The sequence below is a fragment of the Bos indicus genome, chromosome 5 (genome assembly GCF_029378745.1).
Source record: "Bos indicus isolate NIAB-ARS_2022 breed Sahiwal x Tharparkar chromosome 5, NIAB-ARS_B.indTharparkar_mat_pri_1.0, whole genome shotgun sequence".
In the NCBI taxonomy this organism is placed as follows: Eukaryota; Metazoa; Chordata; class Mammalia; order Artiodactyla; family Bovidae; genus Bos; species Bos indicus.
Window position 1 is genome coordinate 43,311,731 of NC_091764.1, and position 20,258 is coordinate 43,331,988.

General features: G+C 37.2%; 1 protein-coding gene across 5 annotated transcripts in view; it reads right to left on the reverse strand.

The window, feature by feature from the left end:
* Positions 1-20,258, reverse strand: part of CNOT2 (CCR4-NOT transcription complex subunit 2) — a 132,050-nt gene that overhangs the window by 50,136 nt on the left and 61,656 nt on the right. Inside the window, exon 2 of one of the 5 annotated variants that reach the window (XM_070789289.1) lies at positions 7,591-7,648. The exons of the other annotated variants lie outside the window; for them this stretch is intronic. Within the exon in view, the coding sequence (XP_070645390.1) occupies positions 7,591-7,611 (21 nt within the window). The 5' untranslated portion in view covers positions 7,612-7,648. The remainder of the gene's footprint in view (positions 1-7,590; positions 7,649-20,258) is intronic. 5 annotated transcript variants of the gene reach the window in all.

Here is a 20,258-nt window from a genome sequence, read left to right on the forward strand (position 1 = left end):
GAAGGAATAAGAGAAAAGGCCTGGAGCTTTTTAAACGGTCACAGAAACAACACTAGGACAAATACAAATGAAACTTTAAAAATAAAACTTAGATAGATACGAAACAGTAAAAACAGACCATATCCAAGGCAGGACAGATGATATTTAATCTTGCACAGTTTTCTTTCACCAAGACCTCTGGAAGGAACTTACTCTAAAATCATTTACTGTCTATGATGCTGGAAATGTTGGCTCAGGCATGTAATCCTATTCCCAGGGAATAGAAACATAATCCATGGCAGAGTAGTCCTTTTCCTGATAGCAAACAAATGTAGCTTGATTTTGAAATCTTGGAAATCTATTTCCCAAGGTTCCAGCAGCATATTTTAAAGTTGTGCTAGGACATTTCTATCTGAGGAGAAGCACATTTTAATCAACTTAATCAGTAATATTTAAAACTGACTTTCCAAGTTGTTCTCTCCTCCTCTGTTCTGCATATCATCACGTTCTATCCATTCTTCACATGGTTTTCATGTTTTTTGCCATTCTTCCTATCACCTTCTTAGTTTAAGATCTGGACTAGTTTTTTTAAGACCCCTGACTGATCTCTCTTTACATTTCAATGAACATGCTAACATATGAATTATGCCAAAAATTGTGCTAATGAACACAAAAACTGAGTAACAGCTCCAAGTCTTGAACAAGCTTACAGTCTAGCTAGGAAAAACACCTGTAAACAAAAAATTGTTCTATGAAAACCTGTATAGGTGCTCTGGGAACACAAATAAGGAAATATCTAACTTTAACTGAGGGAAAGAGACTTAAGATCTTATTATAAAGTAATATGTGAACATATATTTAAATTTGTTAATTTTTATTACAAAAAACACAAAGTGTGTGGGGTGAGTGATGCAGGAAACTGGCATCAGAGACAGCATGGATAAGTGCTCAGAAATGAGAGAAAGCCCAAGAAACAAAAAACTTTAAATACAGTCAACAAGGAAGATGCCTGGAAGGACAATGATAGGTGGTAAAGAAAAGTAGGTTAAATTTCATTGCCAGGTTAAGAGGGCATGTATACAGACAGGAAAATCAGGTATAAAAATCTAGGTGAAGACTTCCCTCAACCAATATGATGTCACATTCATAACCACTACACTGAATTTGTTACTTTCTTACTCTCATATCTCTTTTTCAGTTCAGTTCAGTCGCTCAGTCGTGTCTGACTCTTTGCGACCCCATGAATCACAGCACGCCAGGCCTCCCTGTCCATCACCAACTCCCGGAGTTCACTCATATCTCTTTTTAATTTTACCTAAAGGATACAAACCAAGATTCCATAGATCATGACAGTAACACATAATTTTGCTGTAGTAATTATCTCAAAATTCAACACAAACCTTATGCCTCAGCTTAATTTGGTTCCTATTTGCTTTCTGCCATTAGAGTGGTATCATCCGCGTATCTGAGGTTGTTGATGTTTCTCCCACCTATCTTGATTTCAGCTTGTAATTCATCCAGCCCAGCATTTCTCATGATGCGCTCAGCATATAGGTTAAACAAACAGGGTGACAGCAGACAGCCCCGTTGTATTCCTTTCTCAATCTTAAACCAATCAGTTGTTCCATACAGGGTTCTAACTGTTGCTTCTTGACCTGCACACAGGTTTCTCAGGAGATAGGTAAGATGGTCTGGTATTCCCATCTCTCTAAGAGCTTCCCACAGTTTGTCAGGATCCACACAAGGGCTCTAGCATAATCAATGAAACAGAGATAGATGTTTTTCTGAAATTCCCTTGCTTTCTCCATAATCCAGTGAGTGTTGGCAAATCAATCTCTGGTTCCTCTTCCTTTTCTAAACCCAGCTTGGACATCTGAAGTTCTTGGTTCGCATAATGCTGAAGCTTACCATGAAAGATTTTAAGCATGGTTTTACTAGCATGGGAGACGAGTGCAACTGTCCAATGGTTAGCACATTCTTTGGTACTACTTTTCTAGGGGATTGGGATGAGGACTGACCTTTTCCAATCCTGTGGTCACTGCTGGGTCTTCCAGATTTGCTGACATAATGAAAGAAAAAACCTTGATGGCATCATCCTTTAGGGATCTGAATAGTTCTGCTGGAATTTCGTCATACCCACTAGTTTTACTAGTAGCAATGCTTCTTAAGGCCCTCCAGAATGTCTGACTCTGGGTGACTAATCACTAAGATCTTTTATATACAGGTCTTCTGTGTATTCTTTCCATCTCTTCTTGATCACTTCAGGGTCTATTAGTTCTCTACCATTTTTATCCTTTACTGTGCCCATCTTTGGGCAGAATGATCCCTTATGTTTCTAATTTTCCTTAAGAGCTCTCCAGTCTTTCCTCTTTTGTTGCTTTCTTCTATTATTAAGCACTGTTCATCGACGAAGGCCTTCTTGTCTCTTCTGGCTATTTTTTGGAACTCTGCGTTTAATTGGATGTACCTTTTCCACTCTCGCTTGCTTTTTGCTTCTCTTTGTTCTGCTATTTGTAAAGCCTCCTCAGATAACCACTTTGCCTTCTTGCTTTTCTTTTTCTTGGGGATGGTTCCACCTCTGTACCTCTGCATAAGATGATACCTCTGCTTAGAATGCTCTTTCTCCCATTCTTTGAAACTCTCACACCAAATCAGAACTCTTGGATTAGACAGTCACTGAAAATACTGTATCATAACTATAATTACATAACTTTTATTGACCACCTACTATATGCCAGGAAATATATTCTAAATGCTTTTAAATGTATTTATATAATCTTCATAGTTAAAACTAAGATCATGGCATCTGGTCCCATCACTTCATGGCAAATAGATGGGGAAACAGTGGAAACAGTGTCAGACTTTATTTTTTGGGGTTCCAAAATCACTGCAGATGGTGATTGTAACCATGAAATTAAAAGATGCTTACTCCTTGGAAGGAAAGTTATGACCAACCTAGACAGCATATTAAAAAGCAGAGATATTACTTTGCCAACAAAGGTCCATCTAGTCAAGGCTATGGTTTTTCCAGTGGTCATGTATGGACGTGAGAGTTGGACTGTGAAGAAAGCTGAGCGCCAAAGAATTGATGCTTTTGAACTGTGGTGTTGGAGAAGACTCTTTAGAGTCCCTTGGACTGCAAGGAGATCCAACCAGTTCATCCTAAAGGAGATCAGTCCTGGGTGTTCATTGGAAGGACTGATGCAGAAGTTGAAACTCTAATACTTTGGCCACCTCATGCGAAGAGTTGACTCACTGGAAAAAAACCTTGATGCTGGGAGGGATTAGGGGCAGGAGGAGAAGGGGACGACAGAGGATGAGATGGTTGGATGGCATCACTGACTCGATGGACGTGAGTATGAGTGAACTCCAGGAGTTGGTGATGGACAAGGAGGCCTGGCGTGCTGTGATTCAAGAGTCGGACACGACTGAGCAACTGAACTGAGCTGAGCTATGTAACATGTATGTAATCCTCATGTGTTCACTTATTTAGTCTTTATTTTTAGATGAGAAAACTGAGAACTGCATCAGATATATGGTCATATATGACCCAAGGTCATATATCTGATGCGCCCAAGGTTTTATATCTGATAAGTGCCAAAGAAGGGCCATGAACCCATACAATTTGCTAGAGTCCCCGATTTTAACCATGATAGTACACTGACTCTCAGACATTCAGCTAATAATTTAATGTGTGTATTCTCCCAAAACAATAAGCTTCATTATGGGAGAAGCAGTAATGGGCAAAAGAGGTAAGTAGAGGGTGCCACATCAAATATGTGTGCAAGTCAAAAAGATCCCGTTAGCAGAAGAATGAGAATGAACTGACTAGAGGTATGCGAAACTAAAGCTAGTCTCTATCAGACTGATCTTATCTCTTTTAGAGAAAGAGACAATTTTAGAATAAAATTATGCTTAAGAGAACATTACTACACCAATTAAAAAGTAATTACTGTTTCATATTCCAAATTAATATTTTTACTAACTTTCAAAATATAATGAACCTAATTGAATCATTCAAGGAATTAAAATGGTTATTATAAAACTATATTTTTATTATAAGCTACTGAAATAGACACTGTAGCATTAAACAAGTAGAATACATTTATCAACTAGGTTAAAATAAGAACAAATACCTAATGGCAACATTTTCTTGGGGATTCCATTTCTAAAGTAGCTAGGAGTTTTTACTGTTAACATGCTGATACCTGTGACACATCACAAAATTAACTATTTAACAATATTAAAGTATGAAGACTTTTCTATAGCCAACAAATTTTCACCTTTAGCAACAGAGTCTGTAATCACCTTATATTATAAAGGATAAAGAGAGCCAAGTATAGGTAGTGGGTGTGAGTAACAAGACTGTTTTTTACTCCTGCTTCCCTAATGGAGACTTTACTAATTCATTCTGATTGCTGAACACAGAAATTGACTTCTAGCCTATTTTGCCCTCCCAATTTCATATTCACTATCAGAAAACATTTCATACACATGCATATACACGGAAGTTTTCTGTTATCTATAAAGTAGGCAGAAAATTAATTTAAAAAAACACAGTCAATTGCAATTAACATTTATCTGCCTTTACCAAGATGTAGTAAACCAAACTGAAACCAATCACAAGAAGCTAAGATATCTGAAATCTACTTATCTTCAATACTGGCCTTTAGGAAAAGTTGATAGGTCAAATCCATTAAGACACTGCCCAGATTCTATGAAACAAGAATACTGTGCACCTATATCAAATATATACTACCACCTAGAAATATTTACAACCCAAGGAACTTCTGTTCTAGTGGTATTTTTTGGTAACAGGATTCTGAACTACCAATCCTACTTCACAACTGTAATAAATAATACTAATTTTCATTCCTAGAAAAAACTTAAAAAAAAAAATTGAAATGGGATTAAATAAAAGGAGAGAGAGGTACTAACACTGGAAAAAAAAATTAGCTTCTCAAAGAACAAAGAATTTAATATCTGGAAGTCTTTAGGGAAAAACAGGAGAAGGCAATGGCACCCCACTCCAGTACTCTTGCCTGGAAAATCCTGTGGACGGAGGAGCCTGGTAGGCTGCACTCCATGGGGTCGCTAACAGTTGGACACGACTGAGCGACTTCACTTTCACTTTTCACTTTCATGCATTGGAGAAGGAAATGGCAACCCACTCCAGTGTTCTTGCCTGGAGAATCCCAGGGACGGGGGAGCCTGATGGGCTTCCATCTACGGGGTCACACAGAGTTGGACACGACTGAAGTGACTTAGCAGCAGCAGCAGCAGGGAAAAACAAATGATCTTTCCTTCTATTAAAAAAATAAACTACTCTCAAAGTCCGACTAGCTCTAGAATACTGTGGCTTGATACTAATAAATAAATGTATAATGAATAGTTTAATAATCTGCTTAGGATGGATCCAAGAAAAGTGAAGATTTAGATACATTTTAAATTGATCATTTCTAAAATCGTCAACTTAAATTGATAAGGAAATAAATAAAAGCAATTCACTTCACAGTTTTAGTAAATGCAAAAGGCCTGATAAATGAGCAATAAAAGCCTTAAAGAATTCTGAAAAGGCAGCACAGGAAACTCTGGATGGAAACGTGATTCAGCAGAAAACCAGAGACTTATATGAACATACCCACAATTATCTTGGAGAGTAGTTAAATATTCTGGAACAAGATTTTTTACAGGAGTTACAGGAATACTTTGTAAGAGGTGCCACCCCCACAAAACAGGGTAGCTCACATTTCATAGAAAGACAGAGAGGGCATCAAGGGGAGATGAAAACACATCACTCTTTCTAATCCAACACCTGTTACTGCAATCTGGTATCTGAAGCTGCCTTACTAGATGACGTTCCCATGTCTGGTATGTACACCATACCTTAAGATGTGCCCCTCCCCCAAACCTACAAATTCTGTAGAGTATTACCAAAAAGTCTACAAATGCTCCTATCAGTCTGACTTTGATCTAGGGAGGATATGTTGTGCATGCTTCAATTTGAAGTAAAATAGATTTTGTGGTTTTCCCAAAATCTCAGTCGCTTGTATCAATATGCCTCATACAGATTCAAACTTTAACCATCAATATATAAGCTTTAAAAGATAACTGTATCATCCTAAAATCAAAATTCTTCAATTACTCAAAAAGTGCTAACAATCACATATTAACTAAAGAACCAACTATAACTGGTATGCCTTACCAGCAATAAGATTTGAGAACTTACACAATATGGACTAAAATTAAAATAAGCATTATTTTATCCTTGAATACAACTGGAAGAACATATAACAGTAAGCCTGTTAAGTTCAGAATATAAAACAAATATGAAAGAAAATTTTCAAATTAAGGTGGATATCTTAAACCAATGTTAAACATGGGGTCAGAGGTAGGGAGCTCTAAAAAAGGGGAGAGGAAGGGAATTCAAGATATTGGACATATGGTCTGCTTTGCTGGGAGATATGGATGTCTCTAAGCCTCCTAGTAGATTTAAGAAACCCTGGAACCTGAGATAAACTGTTGAGGATTCTGTATTTCAAGACCCTGCTCTGAGATGCGAAATGCCAAATACCTGGTGCCCCAACCTTTTTAAACCTGACATACTTTCTTTGAAGAAATGTTAGCAATCACAGGCCAAATTAATTTTTCCTGGGTATAATTTTGCACATCTTAGTATGTGCAAAAGAATTTAGAAATCAAGTGAATAAAAATCACGTGGTATAGATATGAGGGAACTAAAGAAAAATTTTTGAAGGCTTTCTGAGAAGCAAAAGCCTAAAATAATAATAAAGTGTAGACCCAGGGCTATACTGCCACAGAACTATTTCTAAAAAGTATGCATTAAGAAAAAAAGCTGCATTGTTAGATCATGATTTAAGATACAAGAAAGACAAGTAGAAAATGTCAAGAGTGTTGGCATTTTACACACACACACACACACACACACACAATTTGGTGAACTTGCTCACTCAAGTGTTGGCTAAACTTTGTACTAAGTATTGTGCTGCTTCTATACTTATTTTTACTAACCTCAAACCTAGAGAGGGGTAGAAAAGTTTCAGTCTTCCTGTCTAGATTTCGAGGAAAAAGATGTTTCAAGTTTCTATTCCTGCAAATTTTAAAAATATATAGCTACCTGACTAAAACTTTGAAAAAGGGAAGGACAGCATGTCTACAGCTACCAGAAGGAAACTAAAATTTGCCTCCTTCTGATACCAAGCTAAACATGGCAAAATTTTAACTCTATGGATGTATGCTTTCCCTGACTTCTCTTAGCTTCTTTTCTGAAAATCAGTTTTTTCGGTCCTTCAATACTTTGTGGAGAATATGAAGTTTAAAACAATCTAACACCCTTCCTTTGCATTATATTTATGATTTATTCAGTTTAAGGTTGTCCCTCTTTCACATCCAATAAGAAAAAATTATTTCTTAGAACACATTAGGATTTTATTTAATAATTTATGAGGTAATTTTATGAAAAATAATTCTAAGAAGCATCGTATTTTTAAACTAACAAAATGACTCACTGGTAAAATGGCCCAACATCCACCCTTAAAATACTGATGACAGTACCATCTTTTCCCCCAGCCTTTCCCACCACATACTTACCTGTGCAACTTCTTTCAACATTTGCTACTCTGGGGATTGGAAAGCTCAGAGCAGGAGGCTGAAGTGAAGAAGGAAAGGTTGGAGGGTGAGCCATGACACCAGCCCCACACTAGGAGCTTCCCTGAGATACTACAGCAGGGTTGACACCATAGCTCTGAAGTTCAAACTCCAGCAAACGATAAGAAAGGAGTCCAACCAGAACATGATAAACGATGGGATTCTTCTGCTCTTTGAAAAATAAGGAAATCATGCTATAAAGATCTGAATGTCCAGTTTCAACATTATGACTCCCTGTTCACATCTTCATTATCCCCAACCCCAGATTCACCTCTCACACCGATTCAAAGTGCTCTTCAAAACAGAGGGTGGGAGGCGAAGTCCTACAAACTTGTACACAGAAAATGAGGATAGGGCTTACCTGGCCAGCATAAAAACGTCCAGAACAATATGTTAAAATACTCTGCCTACCTGCCCCTTGAATATATTCTTGCTCTCCTAAGCGTTTAATATTTAAGGCTCTCAAACACATTAATATTAACACCATCAACCAGGAAAAATTTTTAAATGACAGCGGGGCTACTTAGATGTATTTAAATTCCTAAAAGTAGACTAGTGACCTTTTTAAAATCCAGGGATAACTTTTGGTATAAGGATATTCCTTGGAGGAATTTCCTGGCAGGCCAGTGTTTAAGGAGTTTGACCTCCACTGCTGGGGCCCCAGTTCTATCTCTAGTTGTTGAACTAAGATTTTACAAGTTGTACAGAATGGCAAAAAAAAATTTCTGGGAGGAAACTAAGTTCTTAAAAGTGTTCCATTCTGATAAAAGCAAATAAGGACCCCCCTTAACTAATATAACTCTAATCAAATTAGATGATAAAAAATTAGACTTTTAGAGAAATAAATCTAAATATAGGACTTAAATGTGACTTTTATGAGAATAAGAATCCTCATTTTATAATATAGAAAGTAAACTATCAATTCAAAGGAAACTAGATTCTGATTATTATGACTAATAAAGCTAATAAAAGAAAATGTTCATTTCGGTTATTTAAAGATAACATCTATTTAGTAACATAAATATTACTGAAGGTGGCAAATACTATAAAACCGTAAACTAGGAGAAGGAAATGGCAACACACTCCAGTATTTTTGCCTACAAAACCCCATGGACAAAAGAACCTGGGGGGTAAAAACAAAACAAAACAAAACAAAAAAACACCAAAATTGTAAACTAAATTCACTGAAGATAAAGAATACCAAATTATTTTATACGAAGCAATTAAAAAGGAAAAGTATCCCTCTAGCAAGGGAACACAAGACCTTTAAAATACTTTTAAACAGCTTGCCATATAAATTAATTCAGTAAACACCTACTATGTGCTAAATATTTACATTTATACCCTTAAATACTTTATCCATTAGATGCTCAGAACAGAGAACATCATAAATCAAAGCGAGTAAAGAAGAAAAACACATTTATAGTGCTCCTGTACTACTCTGGCCTCCAGGCCTTAGTGAATTTACCCTTCATTACCTCTAATCTCCCACCATTCCTGCAACACTGCCCTGCTCCCCTTGATATTTCCTAAACTCAAAGGTCATACTTCTGACTTCAGGCTTTTGTATTTGTATACTTCAGGAAAGCTTTCTTCTTAGGTAGCTACATGGCTTCGGCTCACTTTACTTCGGATACTGAGCCATCCTAGTGAGGACTTCATTGTCTATTCTATTTTAGATTATACTATCCTTTGTCCTAATCCCTTGGCACCCTTTACCCCTTTTCCTATATGTGTCAACATATAACACACAATGCATTTTATCTATTTTGTTTAATGTCTTCCTATGCTCTAAAACATCAGCTCCCTGAGAACAGAATTTATTTTTGTCTCTTTGTTCACTTATGTCTCTGCAGAATCTGGAACGGTGCCTGGCACTGAATAGGCCCATAACATGCATGTGTCCTCCTCTTACTCCACACATGCTATTACCTGTGGTATGTGACAGGAACCCATCAATGCAGTGCTTACAGCACATGTGAAAGTTTTATGAGGACAACAATTATTTTAAAAAGTAATGGAATTATTCAAAAATTAATTTTTAGATTTCTGAAACATATGAATAAAACTGTTTTAGGCCTTTTCCCACTGAAATTGACAACCACTTCCAAAATACCTAATAGACACCTTCAGTGGTTAGAATGCCATACCATGAGAAGTAAATAAAAACTTCAGGATTTAAAATTACTTTTCTATTTCTTAAACTTTTTCTCAAGTTAGATTGTCTTCTTAAAAAAAGTTGCTTCACAAGTATTTCAGATTTATCAGTTTAATACGATGAGACAATACATGTTTCTTTCCTAGCAAAAAAAAAAAAAAATCCCCCTAGAAGAATTATACTACTCAGAGCCACTGGGTTGCACTGTAGTCCATGGGAATATATACTCCTTAAAGTTAGCTGAACCATTTACTGCTAGAACAGGGTAACACAGTGTGGGCCTGGTACAAATACGCACTAACATGTACTGAGTGTTTACTAAATGGTAAGCACGGCTCAAAGCACTTTATACATATTACCTCACTTAATCATAACAAAATCTCTGTAAGATGTACTTTTACTTCAAATTGAGGCACAGAAGGGTAGGGTCTACATACTCTCATCAGACTGAAAATATTTCTCTTTCACAGTTATTATGAATACCCAGTTCTTACAATTCCAATAAGATATGAAAGGCTTATTTTCCAGAAAAACCCAAGTGGATAGACTTCAAATTTTAGAAGCTGGCCAAAGTATAGGTAAGGGTGAGGCACTGGCTTGAAAATTGAGAGATGAAGTAAAGATCCACATTCTGAACTGTGGGATCCTCAGCTTTCTTTCCTTAACTTGCTTACAAACACCGTCAGATGTAAGCATCACCCCGTCCACTGCACCTTGATACTACCTGTGGAAAAACTGAATTGCTGCAGAGAAATAAATGTCACACACTAACAAAGTGAGGTCCGTCCCAATGAAAAGGCTAACTCAACTACATGTTAACACACTGTCCACAAACCCAGTAATCACTTTACTTTTTTAAAAATAATTTGAGTCACAAAAGAGCTGTTTAAAAATAGGACAGCATTCCCATATACCCCATTTTCCTCCAGTGGTAATATCTTCTTAGACAAGTATCAAAACTAAGAAATTAGCTATTAACTAACAACTTCACCAGTTTCCCACTAACTTCCTTTTTCTGTACCAGGGTAGACATTATATTTAGTTTTATGCTTCCTTAGTCTTCTGCAACCATGGACTTTACGTCAGTCTTTCACAACACTGATGTCTTCAGTCATACCAGTGTGGCTAACACTACAGAATGTCCTGCAACTTGGGTAGGTCTGATGTTTTGTCATGACTAGATTGACGTCAAACATTTTTAAAGACACATTACCACAAATGTGACATGTCCTCAAGTGCACCATATGTGATGGATATATTCCAATATATGCATGCATGTGATGATAAAATGTCTTATTACAAGTGATACTAACCTTGATCTTGGTTAAAATGTGTATCTGCCAGTTTTCTCCATTGTAACTCACTATTTCCCTTTTGAAAACAGTAAACATTCTGAAAAAAATACTTTTAGAGCATGCAAATATCTGTCCTTAATTTTTGGCTCACTAATTTAGAGCATTCATCCATGGATACTGCCTACAGCACCTTTTACTGTGATGGTTTAAGGATGATTTTCTATTTTCTTCATTTCTTTTACATTGTATTTGTTCATCAAAATCATCAACAAATCATCTTTTAAAGATCTTATTCTCAAACATGAATACAAGTGTCAAAGATGTAACCTAACTGACCCAAAGTGATATAGACAGAAAGTGAAAAATAGTGTCTTAAAACCAAGAGTCTTTTAATCTATAACAATACATTCTTTCAGTTTCATTACACTACTCTTATCCCAGTAGAAAAGAGCACTTATAAATTCATATGCCCCAAGCAGTCTTTTTCACTTTCATCAAGAGGCTTTTGAGTTCCTCTTCACTTTCTGCCATAAGGGTGGTGTCATCTGCCTATCTGAGGTTATTGATATTTCTCCCAGCAATCTTGATTTCAGCTTGTGTTTCTTCCAGTCCAGCGTTTCTCCTGATGTACTCTGCATATAAGTTAAATAAGCAGGGTGACAATATACGGCCTTGACGAACTCCTTTTCCTATTTGGAACCAGTCTGTTGTTCCATGTCCAGTTCTAACTGTTGCTTCCTGACCTGCATACAGATTTCTCAAGAGGCAGATCAGGTGGTCTGGTATTCCCATCTCTTGAAGAATTGTCCGTTTCTTGTGATCCACACAGTCAAAGGCTTTGGCATAGTCAATAAAGCAGAAATAGATGTTTTTCTGGAACTCTCTTGCTTTTTCCATGATCCAGCAGATGTTGGCAATTTGATCTCTGGTTCCTCTGCCTTTTCTAAAACCAGCTTGAACATCAGGAAGTTCACGGTTCACGTATTGCTGAAGCCTGGCTTGGAGAATTTTGAACATTACTAGCGTGTGAGATGAGTGCAATTGTGCGGTAGTTTGAGCATTCATTGGCATTGCCTTTCTTTGGGACTGGAATGAAAACTGACCTTTTCCAGTACTGTGGCCACAGCTGAGTTTTCCAAATTTGCTGGCATATTGAGTACAGCACTTTCACAGCATTATCTTTCAGGATTTGGAATAGCTCAACCGGAATTCCATCACCTCCACTAGCTTTGTTCGTAGTGATGCCTTCTAAGGCCCACTTGACTTCACATTCCAGGATGTCTGGCTCTAGGTCAGTGATCACACCATCGTGATTATATGGGTCGTGAAGCTCTTTTTTGTACAGTTCTTCTGTGTATTCTTGCCATCTTTTAATATCTTCTGCTTCTGTTAGCCTCTTGATAAAAGTGAAAGTGGAGAGTGAAAAAGTTGGCTTAAAGCTCAACATTCAGAAAACAAAGATCATGGCATCCAGTCCCACCACTTCATGGGTAATAGATGGGCAAACAGTGGAAACAGTGTCAGACTTTATTTTTCTGAGCTCCAAAATCACTGCAGATGGTGATTGCACCCATGAAATTCAAAGATGCTTACTCCTTGGAAGCAAAGTTATGACCAACCTAGATAGCATATTCAAAAGCAGAGACATTACTTTGCCAACAAAGGTCCGTCTAGTCAAGGCTATGGGTTTTCCTGTGGTCATGTATGGATGTGAAAGTTGGACTGTGAAGAAGGCTGAGCGCCAAAGAATTGACACTTTTGAACTGTGGTGTTGGAGAAGACTCTTGAGAGTCCCTTGGACTGCAAGGAGATCCAACCAGTCCATTCTGAAGGAGATCAGCCCTGGGATTTCTTTGGAAGGAATGATGCTAAAGCTGAAACTCCAGTACTCTGGCCACCTCATGCGAAGAGTTGATTCATCGGAAAAGACCCTGATGCTGGGAGGGATTGGGGGCAGGAGGAGAAGGGGACGACAGAGGATGAGATGGCTGGATGGCATCACTGACTCGATGGACGTGAGTCTCAGTGAACTCCAGGAGTTGGTAATGGACAGGGAGGCCTGGCGTGCTGCGATTCATGGGGTCGCAAAGAGTCGGACACGACTGAGCGACTGATCTGATCTGAAGCAGTCTCTATCAGTACTTCCAGCCCTAAATAAGAAAGATCTTTTCTTTTTCCTAAGAAAAAAAAATCTTCCTATTTTCATTACTATACATCATTATACACATTTACTATAATACCTTTAGTCTACTGAGGCAGGTTAAACAATGAAGATATAATATTCTACGTGACAGAATAAGGAATTCTAATTAGTAAAATTATGACCTCAGTTAAGAAGATAAATGGTCATTATATTTACAAGTCTACTGTGATTCCCTGGTGGTTCAGTGCTAAAGAATTCGCCTGCCAATGCAGGAAATGCAAGAGACTTGAGTTTGACTCCTGGGTCAGGAAGATCTCCTGGAATAGAAAATGGCAACCACTCCAGTATTCTTGCCTGGAAAATTCCATGGACAGAAGAGCCTGACGGGCTATGGTCCATGGGATTGCAAACAGTTGAACAAGACTTTGAGACTAAGCACAACAACAATATTTACAAGTCTACTAGATTCCAGGGAATCTTAAGGGAGGGAACTGACAGGGAAATTTCAATTTTTAGATTTAGGTAAAATAGAATCGCAGCTCTGATGACTCCATATATGAATTGGAATTTACTGACTTGTACTGTTTGATGTTTCTTCACAAATGATGCTAAGTGCTGAGAACAAGTCTGATATTTCATTGGATTGCATTTCACATAGTGTCTTACACAATAAAAACTATTCAAGCCTTGACTGAACACTAACTTAAAAGCTTATTTTCTCAGTCTCAAGAATGATTTTTCATCCATCTTCTCAACCAAAATAAAAATTTGTTTAAAGATGAAACCTTTTAAGATTTAGTAAGACTTCTACTTCCAACCAAGATGGAGGAGTAGGGCTCCCCTTTTTCCCATGTCATCTGAAACAACTTTTAAAATGGATTTTAAAAAATGGGTAAAATACATTTATCAATGGTTTTCAGACATAGGACATAAAGCAGTATAAAACAAGAACCCCTAAGAGAAGAGAAAGAACTGATATGAGCCTTACAACTGCCCCTGCTTATTGAATGGGGGAGTTTCCAAGTTATAATACCAAGTTGCAATACAAGGAGAGGGAGTCCTGGTGAAGGCCAGAAATTTCTGTGAATTGAGAAAGTGTAGCTGAGAAGGCAGCTAGAGCACCAAGTAAGAGAGAGCTGCAAAGAGAAAGCATTAGAGAAATCTGGAAAGGGTTCCTCTTTGGTCATCTGTGCATATGCATGTATGCAGAGGATGGGAACAGAGACAGCACAAATAATCTCTAGGCTCACACAACTGTTCCCTAAGCCAAAATAGAAAAACACAGTTCGCAGGGCATCAGATAGAGTACTCAGAAGAATACAGTCTCAGTATGTGGGAACAATCAGCCTAGACTAAAAGCTACTGTGGTCCTTTGTAACAAAACTTACCATTAAAAGGGGGAGTGGGGGGGAGGGAAGAAAGGAAGAATGTCTCAAAGGGCTCAAAAAGCTTCTACGTAACTAAAAAAGCTCAAGAACACTAACAAATACAAAAAAATAAAAATGTATAGCACTGAACAGATTAAAAATTCTAAGAACTGGCATCCAAGCAGAACAGAAGTTTCCTGGCCAGGCAAAACAATAATAAAATACATAATGGGGAACCAACAAGAGAACAGACCCAGAAATGGTACAGGTGACAGAATTAACAATGACATTATAGAGCTGTTATGGTTTGTATGTAAAGGGAAGAATAACTGGCATGATGAAGAAAAGACTGGTGAACTTTTAAAAACACAGATATAAAAAAACCATCCTAAATACATGGAAAAAAAAATATTTTAAAAACTGAACAGAGCAACAGTAAGCTGTGGGGCTTCATGTGATTTAATATATGTATAATTGGAGTCCCCAAGGTTGAATAGGTACAGAGTAAATATTCACAAAAATAGTAGAATAAAAATCTCAACTGATTCACTTTGCTATACACTTGAAACTAACACAACACTGAAAGTCAATTATGCTCCATTAAAAATTCTTAATAAAAATCCCAAATTTGATTCAAGAGTAAATATTCACAAAAATAGTAGAATAAAAATCTCAACTGATTCACTTTGCTGTACACTTGAAACTAACACAACACTGAAAGTTAATTATACTCCATTAAAAATTCTTAATAAAAATCCCAAATTTGATTCAAAGACTAATAAATTCACAAATTTAAAAGGCTCAATGAATCTCAAGCATGAGACATGAAAACTATACCAAGATATATCATAGATAAATGTGCAAAACCAAGGCAAAGGAACCAGAGATTAAATTGCCAACATCCGCTGGATCATCAAAAAAGTGAGAGAGTTCCAGAAAAACATCTATTTCTGCTCTATTGACTATGCCAAAGCCTTTGACTGTGTGGATCATAATCAACTGTGGAAAATTCTGAAAGAGATGTGAATACCAGACCACCTGACCTGTCTCTTGAGAAGCTTGTATGCAGGTCAGGAAGCAACAGATAGAACTGGACATGGAACAACAGACTGGTTCCAAATAGGAAAAGGAGTACGTCAAGGCTGTACATTGTCACCCTGCTTATTTAACTTCTATGCAGAGTACATCATAAGAAACGCTGGGCTGGAAGAAGCACAAGCTGGAATCAAGATTGCCGGGAGAAATATCAATAACCTAAGATATGGAGATGACACCACCCTTATGGCAGAAAGTGAAGAGGAACTCAAAAGCCTCTTGATGAAAGTGAAAGAGGAGAGTGAAAAAGTTGGCTTAAAGCTCAACATTCAGAAAACTAAGATCATGGCATCTGGTCCCATCACTTCATGGCAAATGAAACCGTGTCAGACTTTATTTTTTTTGGCTCCATATCACTGCAGATGGTGACTGCAGCTATGAAACGAAAAGACGCTTACTCCTTGGAAGGAAAGTTATAACCAACCTAGACAGCATATTCAAAAGCAGAGACATTACTTTGCCAACAAAGGTCCATCTAGTCAAGGCTATGGGTTTTCAGTGGTCATGTATGGGTGTGAGAGTTGGACATAGGATGACATGGCTGGATGGCATCACCGATTTGATGGACATTAGTCTGGGTAAACTCCAGGAGTTGGTGATGGACAGGGAGGCCTGGAATGCTGCGATTCATGGGGTTGCAGAATAGTAACACACGACTGAGAGACTGATGAGCAACTGAACTGAACTGAATAACCAAAAAAATGTTAATAGTAGCCAGAGAAAAAGTTACAGTATTCAAAGAGGGCCAAAGATAAAACAGCAGGTCTTTTGCATAAATGGTCTAAATTAGAAAACAGTGGAGCAAAATCTTCAAAGCATTTAAACAAAAATCTGTCAACTTTGAATTCCAGATCCAGCAATAACTTTATCAAAAATACAAGTGAAATAAAAACTTTTTCAGATAAACGAAACCTAAATGAATTCATCACCATCAGAAATGTATCACAGTCTATCCATCGGGATAGACTGACTTTTTTAGGTCAAAGTCTATCCCAATGGAGCTTTTTCTATAGATTAACATTGCTGGAAAATCCTCATGGTATAAATATGTGTTTTGTTTTACTGTTTGTAGGAAAGAATTATATGACGAGATGCTACTAAAAGTATGAAAGATCTAATAGTCAAATTTTCTTATCTTAAGATACTGGAATATCCCAAAGGTCTACCCTATGATAGGATGTGATTAGGGTGAATATGACTTGCATTAATACTTAGAGGGCATGTGAAATTAAGAACCAGGTAGATCCATTAATTCTGACCCTAAAAGTTGCCCTAACGTAAACTGCTTCAGAGTCCCCTGAACAGCAAGGAGATCAAATCAGTCAATCCTAAAGGAAATCAACCCTGAATATTCGCTGGAAGGACTGAAGCTGAAGCTCCAATACTTTGGCCACTTGATGCAAAGAGCTGGCTCACTGGAAAAGACCCTGATTCTGAGAAAGACTGAGGGCAGGAGGAGATGGGGGCAACAGAGGATGAGATGGTTGGATGGTCATCACTGACTCAATGGACATAAGTGTGAGCAAACTGTAGGAGACAGTGAAGGACAGGAAAGCCTGGCATGTTCATGGGGTCACAAACAGGACACAAGCAGGACACAACTTAGCCACCGAACAATAACAAACTGTTTGAAGAAACTGGATCCTAAAGATCATAGGTAGGGAATTTTTGAAGTCATCAGTATGTTAATATTCAAGTGGAGATCAAAGAAGGTCAACTGAAAGAACTGTGAACTGACATGACAACTGTGGGTTAGGTGAGCGTTCTTTTAAAACTTTCAAGGAACTAAGGTAAGGTGAAAGGCAGTAGAAGGAATCACAACGTGCAAAATTCTTAAAAGCAAAAATTTAATGACTTTAATTTTGCCTGTGTTACACGTAACTTAAAAAGCTTTAAAATTTTTTAAAGTCCTTCAATTAGAAGGAAAATGATAATATTATAAAGAAGTGAAGGAAGGAAAAAGAAAAGAAAGGGAGTGAGGAAGGAGGCAAGCAAGGGAAGAAACTGGAAGGAAAAGCAGAGGGAAGTTAAAAAAAGAAGAGAAGCAACGGAAAGAGAAAGAATACGATGAAAATGGATCACCAAACATTTTCAATTATTGTAATAATAAAAAGCAGAAGTAACGCTAACCCCTCCCCACCAAATTACAGTAAACAATGAGAATATGTCACAGAAATTGAAACAACTGTTTCTCTTAAGGAGTGAAATTCCCACTGAGACCTAGAGAATGGTAAAGAAATATGGTTCTAGCAGTCTAGCAGACTATAAAAAAAAAAAAAAATGCACCACTCATAACCAACTAAAAATGCTCCACAAAATACTCAGCCAACAACAAACATTAATTAAGCAGATACTAAGCATTATTCCCAATATTGCCAGGAGAAATATTAATAACCTCAGATACGCAGATGATACCACAAAGCCTCTTGATGAAAGTGAAAGTGGAGAGTGAAAAAGTTGGCTTAAAGCTCAACATTCAGAAAACTAAGATCTGGTCCCATCACTTCATGGGAAATAGATGGGGAAACAGTGGAAACAGTGTCAGACTTTATTTTTTGGGGCTCCAAAGTTACTGCAGATGGTGACTGCACCCATGAAATTCAAAGATGCTTACTCCTTGGAAGCAAAGTTATGACCAACCTAGATAGCATATTCAAAAGCAGAGACGTTACTTTGCCAACAAAGGTCCGTCTAGTCAAGGCTATGGGTTTTCCTGTGGTCATGTATGGATGTGAGAGTTGGACTGTGAAGAAGGCTGAGCACCGAAGAATTGATGCTTCTGAACTGTGGTGTTGGAGAAGACTCTTGAGAGTCCCTTGGACTGCAAGGAGATCTAACCAGTCCATTCTAAAGGAAATAAGTCCTGGGTGTTCTTTGGAAGGAATGATGCTAAAACTGAAACTCCAGTACTTTGGCTACCTCATGTGAAGAGTTGACTCACTGGAAAAGACTCTGATGCTGGGAGGAATTGGAGGCAGGAGGAAAAGGGGACGACAGAGGATGAGATGGCTGGATGGCATCACTGACTCAATGGATGTGAGTTTGAGTGAACTCTGGGAGTTGGTGATGGACATGGAGGCCTGGTGTGCTGCAATTCACAGGGTCGCAAAGAGTCGGACATGACTGAGCGACTCAACTGAACTGAACTGAACTGAAGCATTATTCTCAGGTAGGGATACAGTGTGAAGAAAATATTAGTAAAATCTAAAACAGAGATTACATTCTGATTTTTAAATGAACTTTGAACGTGGAAGATGGGGAAGAGGGAAATTCAGCACCCCAAAACGAAATGTTTACATTTCCAAACAGAAATTTGCTCAAGGTAGAAAGCTATTAAAGACATCTCATAAAGCAGGTAACTTAAAACCCCTTAGTGAAGAATGCATCAAAAATTCTTGATGGCCCTAACTAAATTTGATGCTGGCAGAAGCAGGTAAAGCAATCTCTTCTGAGAATCTATAGCCAAAGCAGCCCAAATTCACATTACCTGTATGGACTACAACTTCAAATCAACATTTTATTTTGAATTGGGCCTGGATTTGGTAGTACCTTAGGCACTGGCAGAAGCATAGGCAAATCCCCTTGGGAAAAATGTCTTTTCACCCATTCCTCAAAGAAATACCACAGATTTTTAAGAAACATAAAATGGTAACTAACTTACACACAAATACAAAGAATCAAGGTACCATAAGTGAGAACCAGCAGAAACAAGAAACATTAGAGTGATCTGCATCAACTTTCAACTGCTGGAGTCAAAATCTAAACAAAAAAAAAAATTAATGTTAAAAATGTGAATAATGATAAATATGCAGGCACAAAAGATATGGACAAGATTAACAAAGCTGGTCTCATGGAAACAAAGCAATATACCTGCCACCTGGTCAATATGCATTTTGTTCAAGTATATAAATAATTGATATCATACTGACCACATTCTCTAGCTACAGTGGAATACATGAGAAATCAGCAATAGGAAGATAATAAGAAAAATCTCGTAAGTTTGGAAAATTAAAAACACTTAAAATTAAAGAACAGTAAAACAAGCCCTAAAAGAATAAAAAGAAATAACTTAGTAAAGAGCATAAACTGATGAATATAAAACAAAAATAAATTTAAAAAACAGGTAAATGAAGCTAGAAGTTGATTACAAAGTGACAAATCCCTAGCAAGGGTGACAAATTAAGAGGAAAAGGCACACAATAAAAAAATCTTAAGGATAAAAAAGGTGTTAAAGAGAAAAAATATAAATAAGAAGGTAGCATTATGAGTAATTTCTTAATCCTAATAAAGCGTATCTACAAAAAAAAAAATCCTGCACCAAATATCTTATTTACTGACAACTTAAAGCTTGTAGGACAAGTAAAACAAGAGAAAAGAGTTCTACTATTTACACTTCTATTCAATATTGTATCAGAAATACAAGTGAGTTCTGAAAAGATATCTAAGTCATAAAAAATATAAAGTACCAAAATTGTAACCTACAGATGATATATTTATTTACACAAAAGCCACTCAAAGAACCTACAGATAAATTATAAGAATAAAATTTCAGT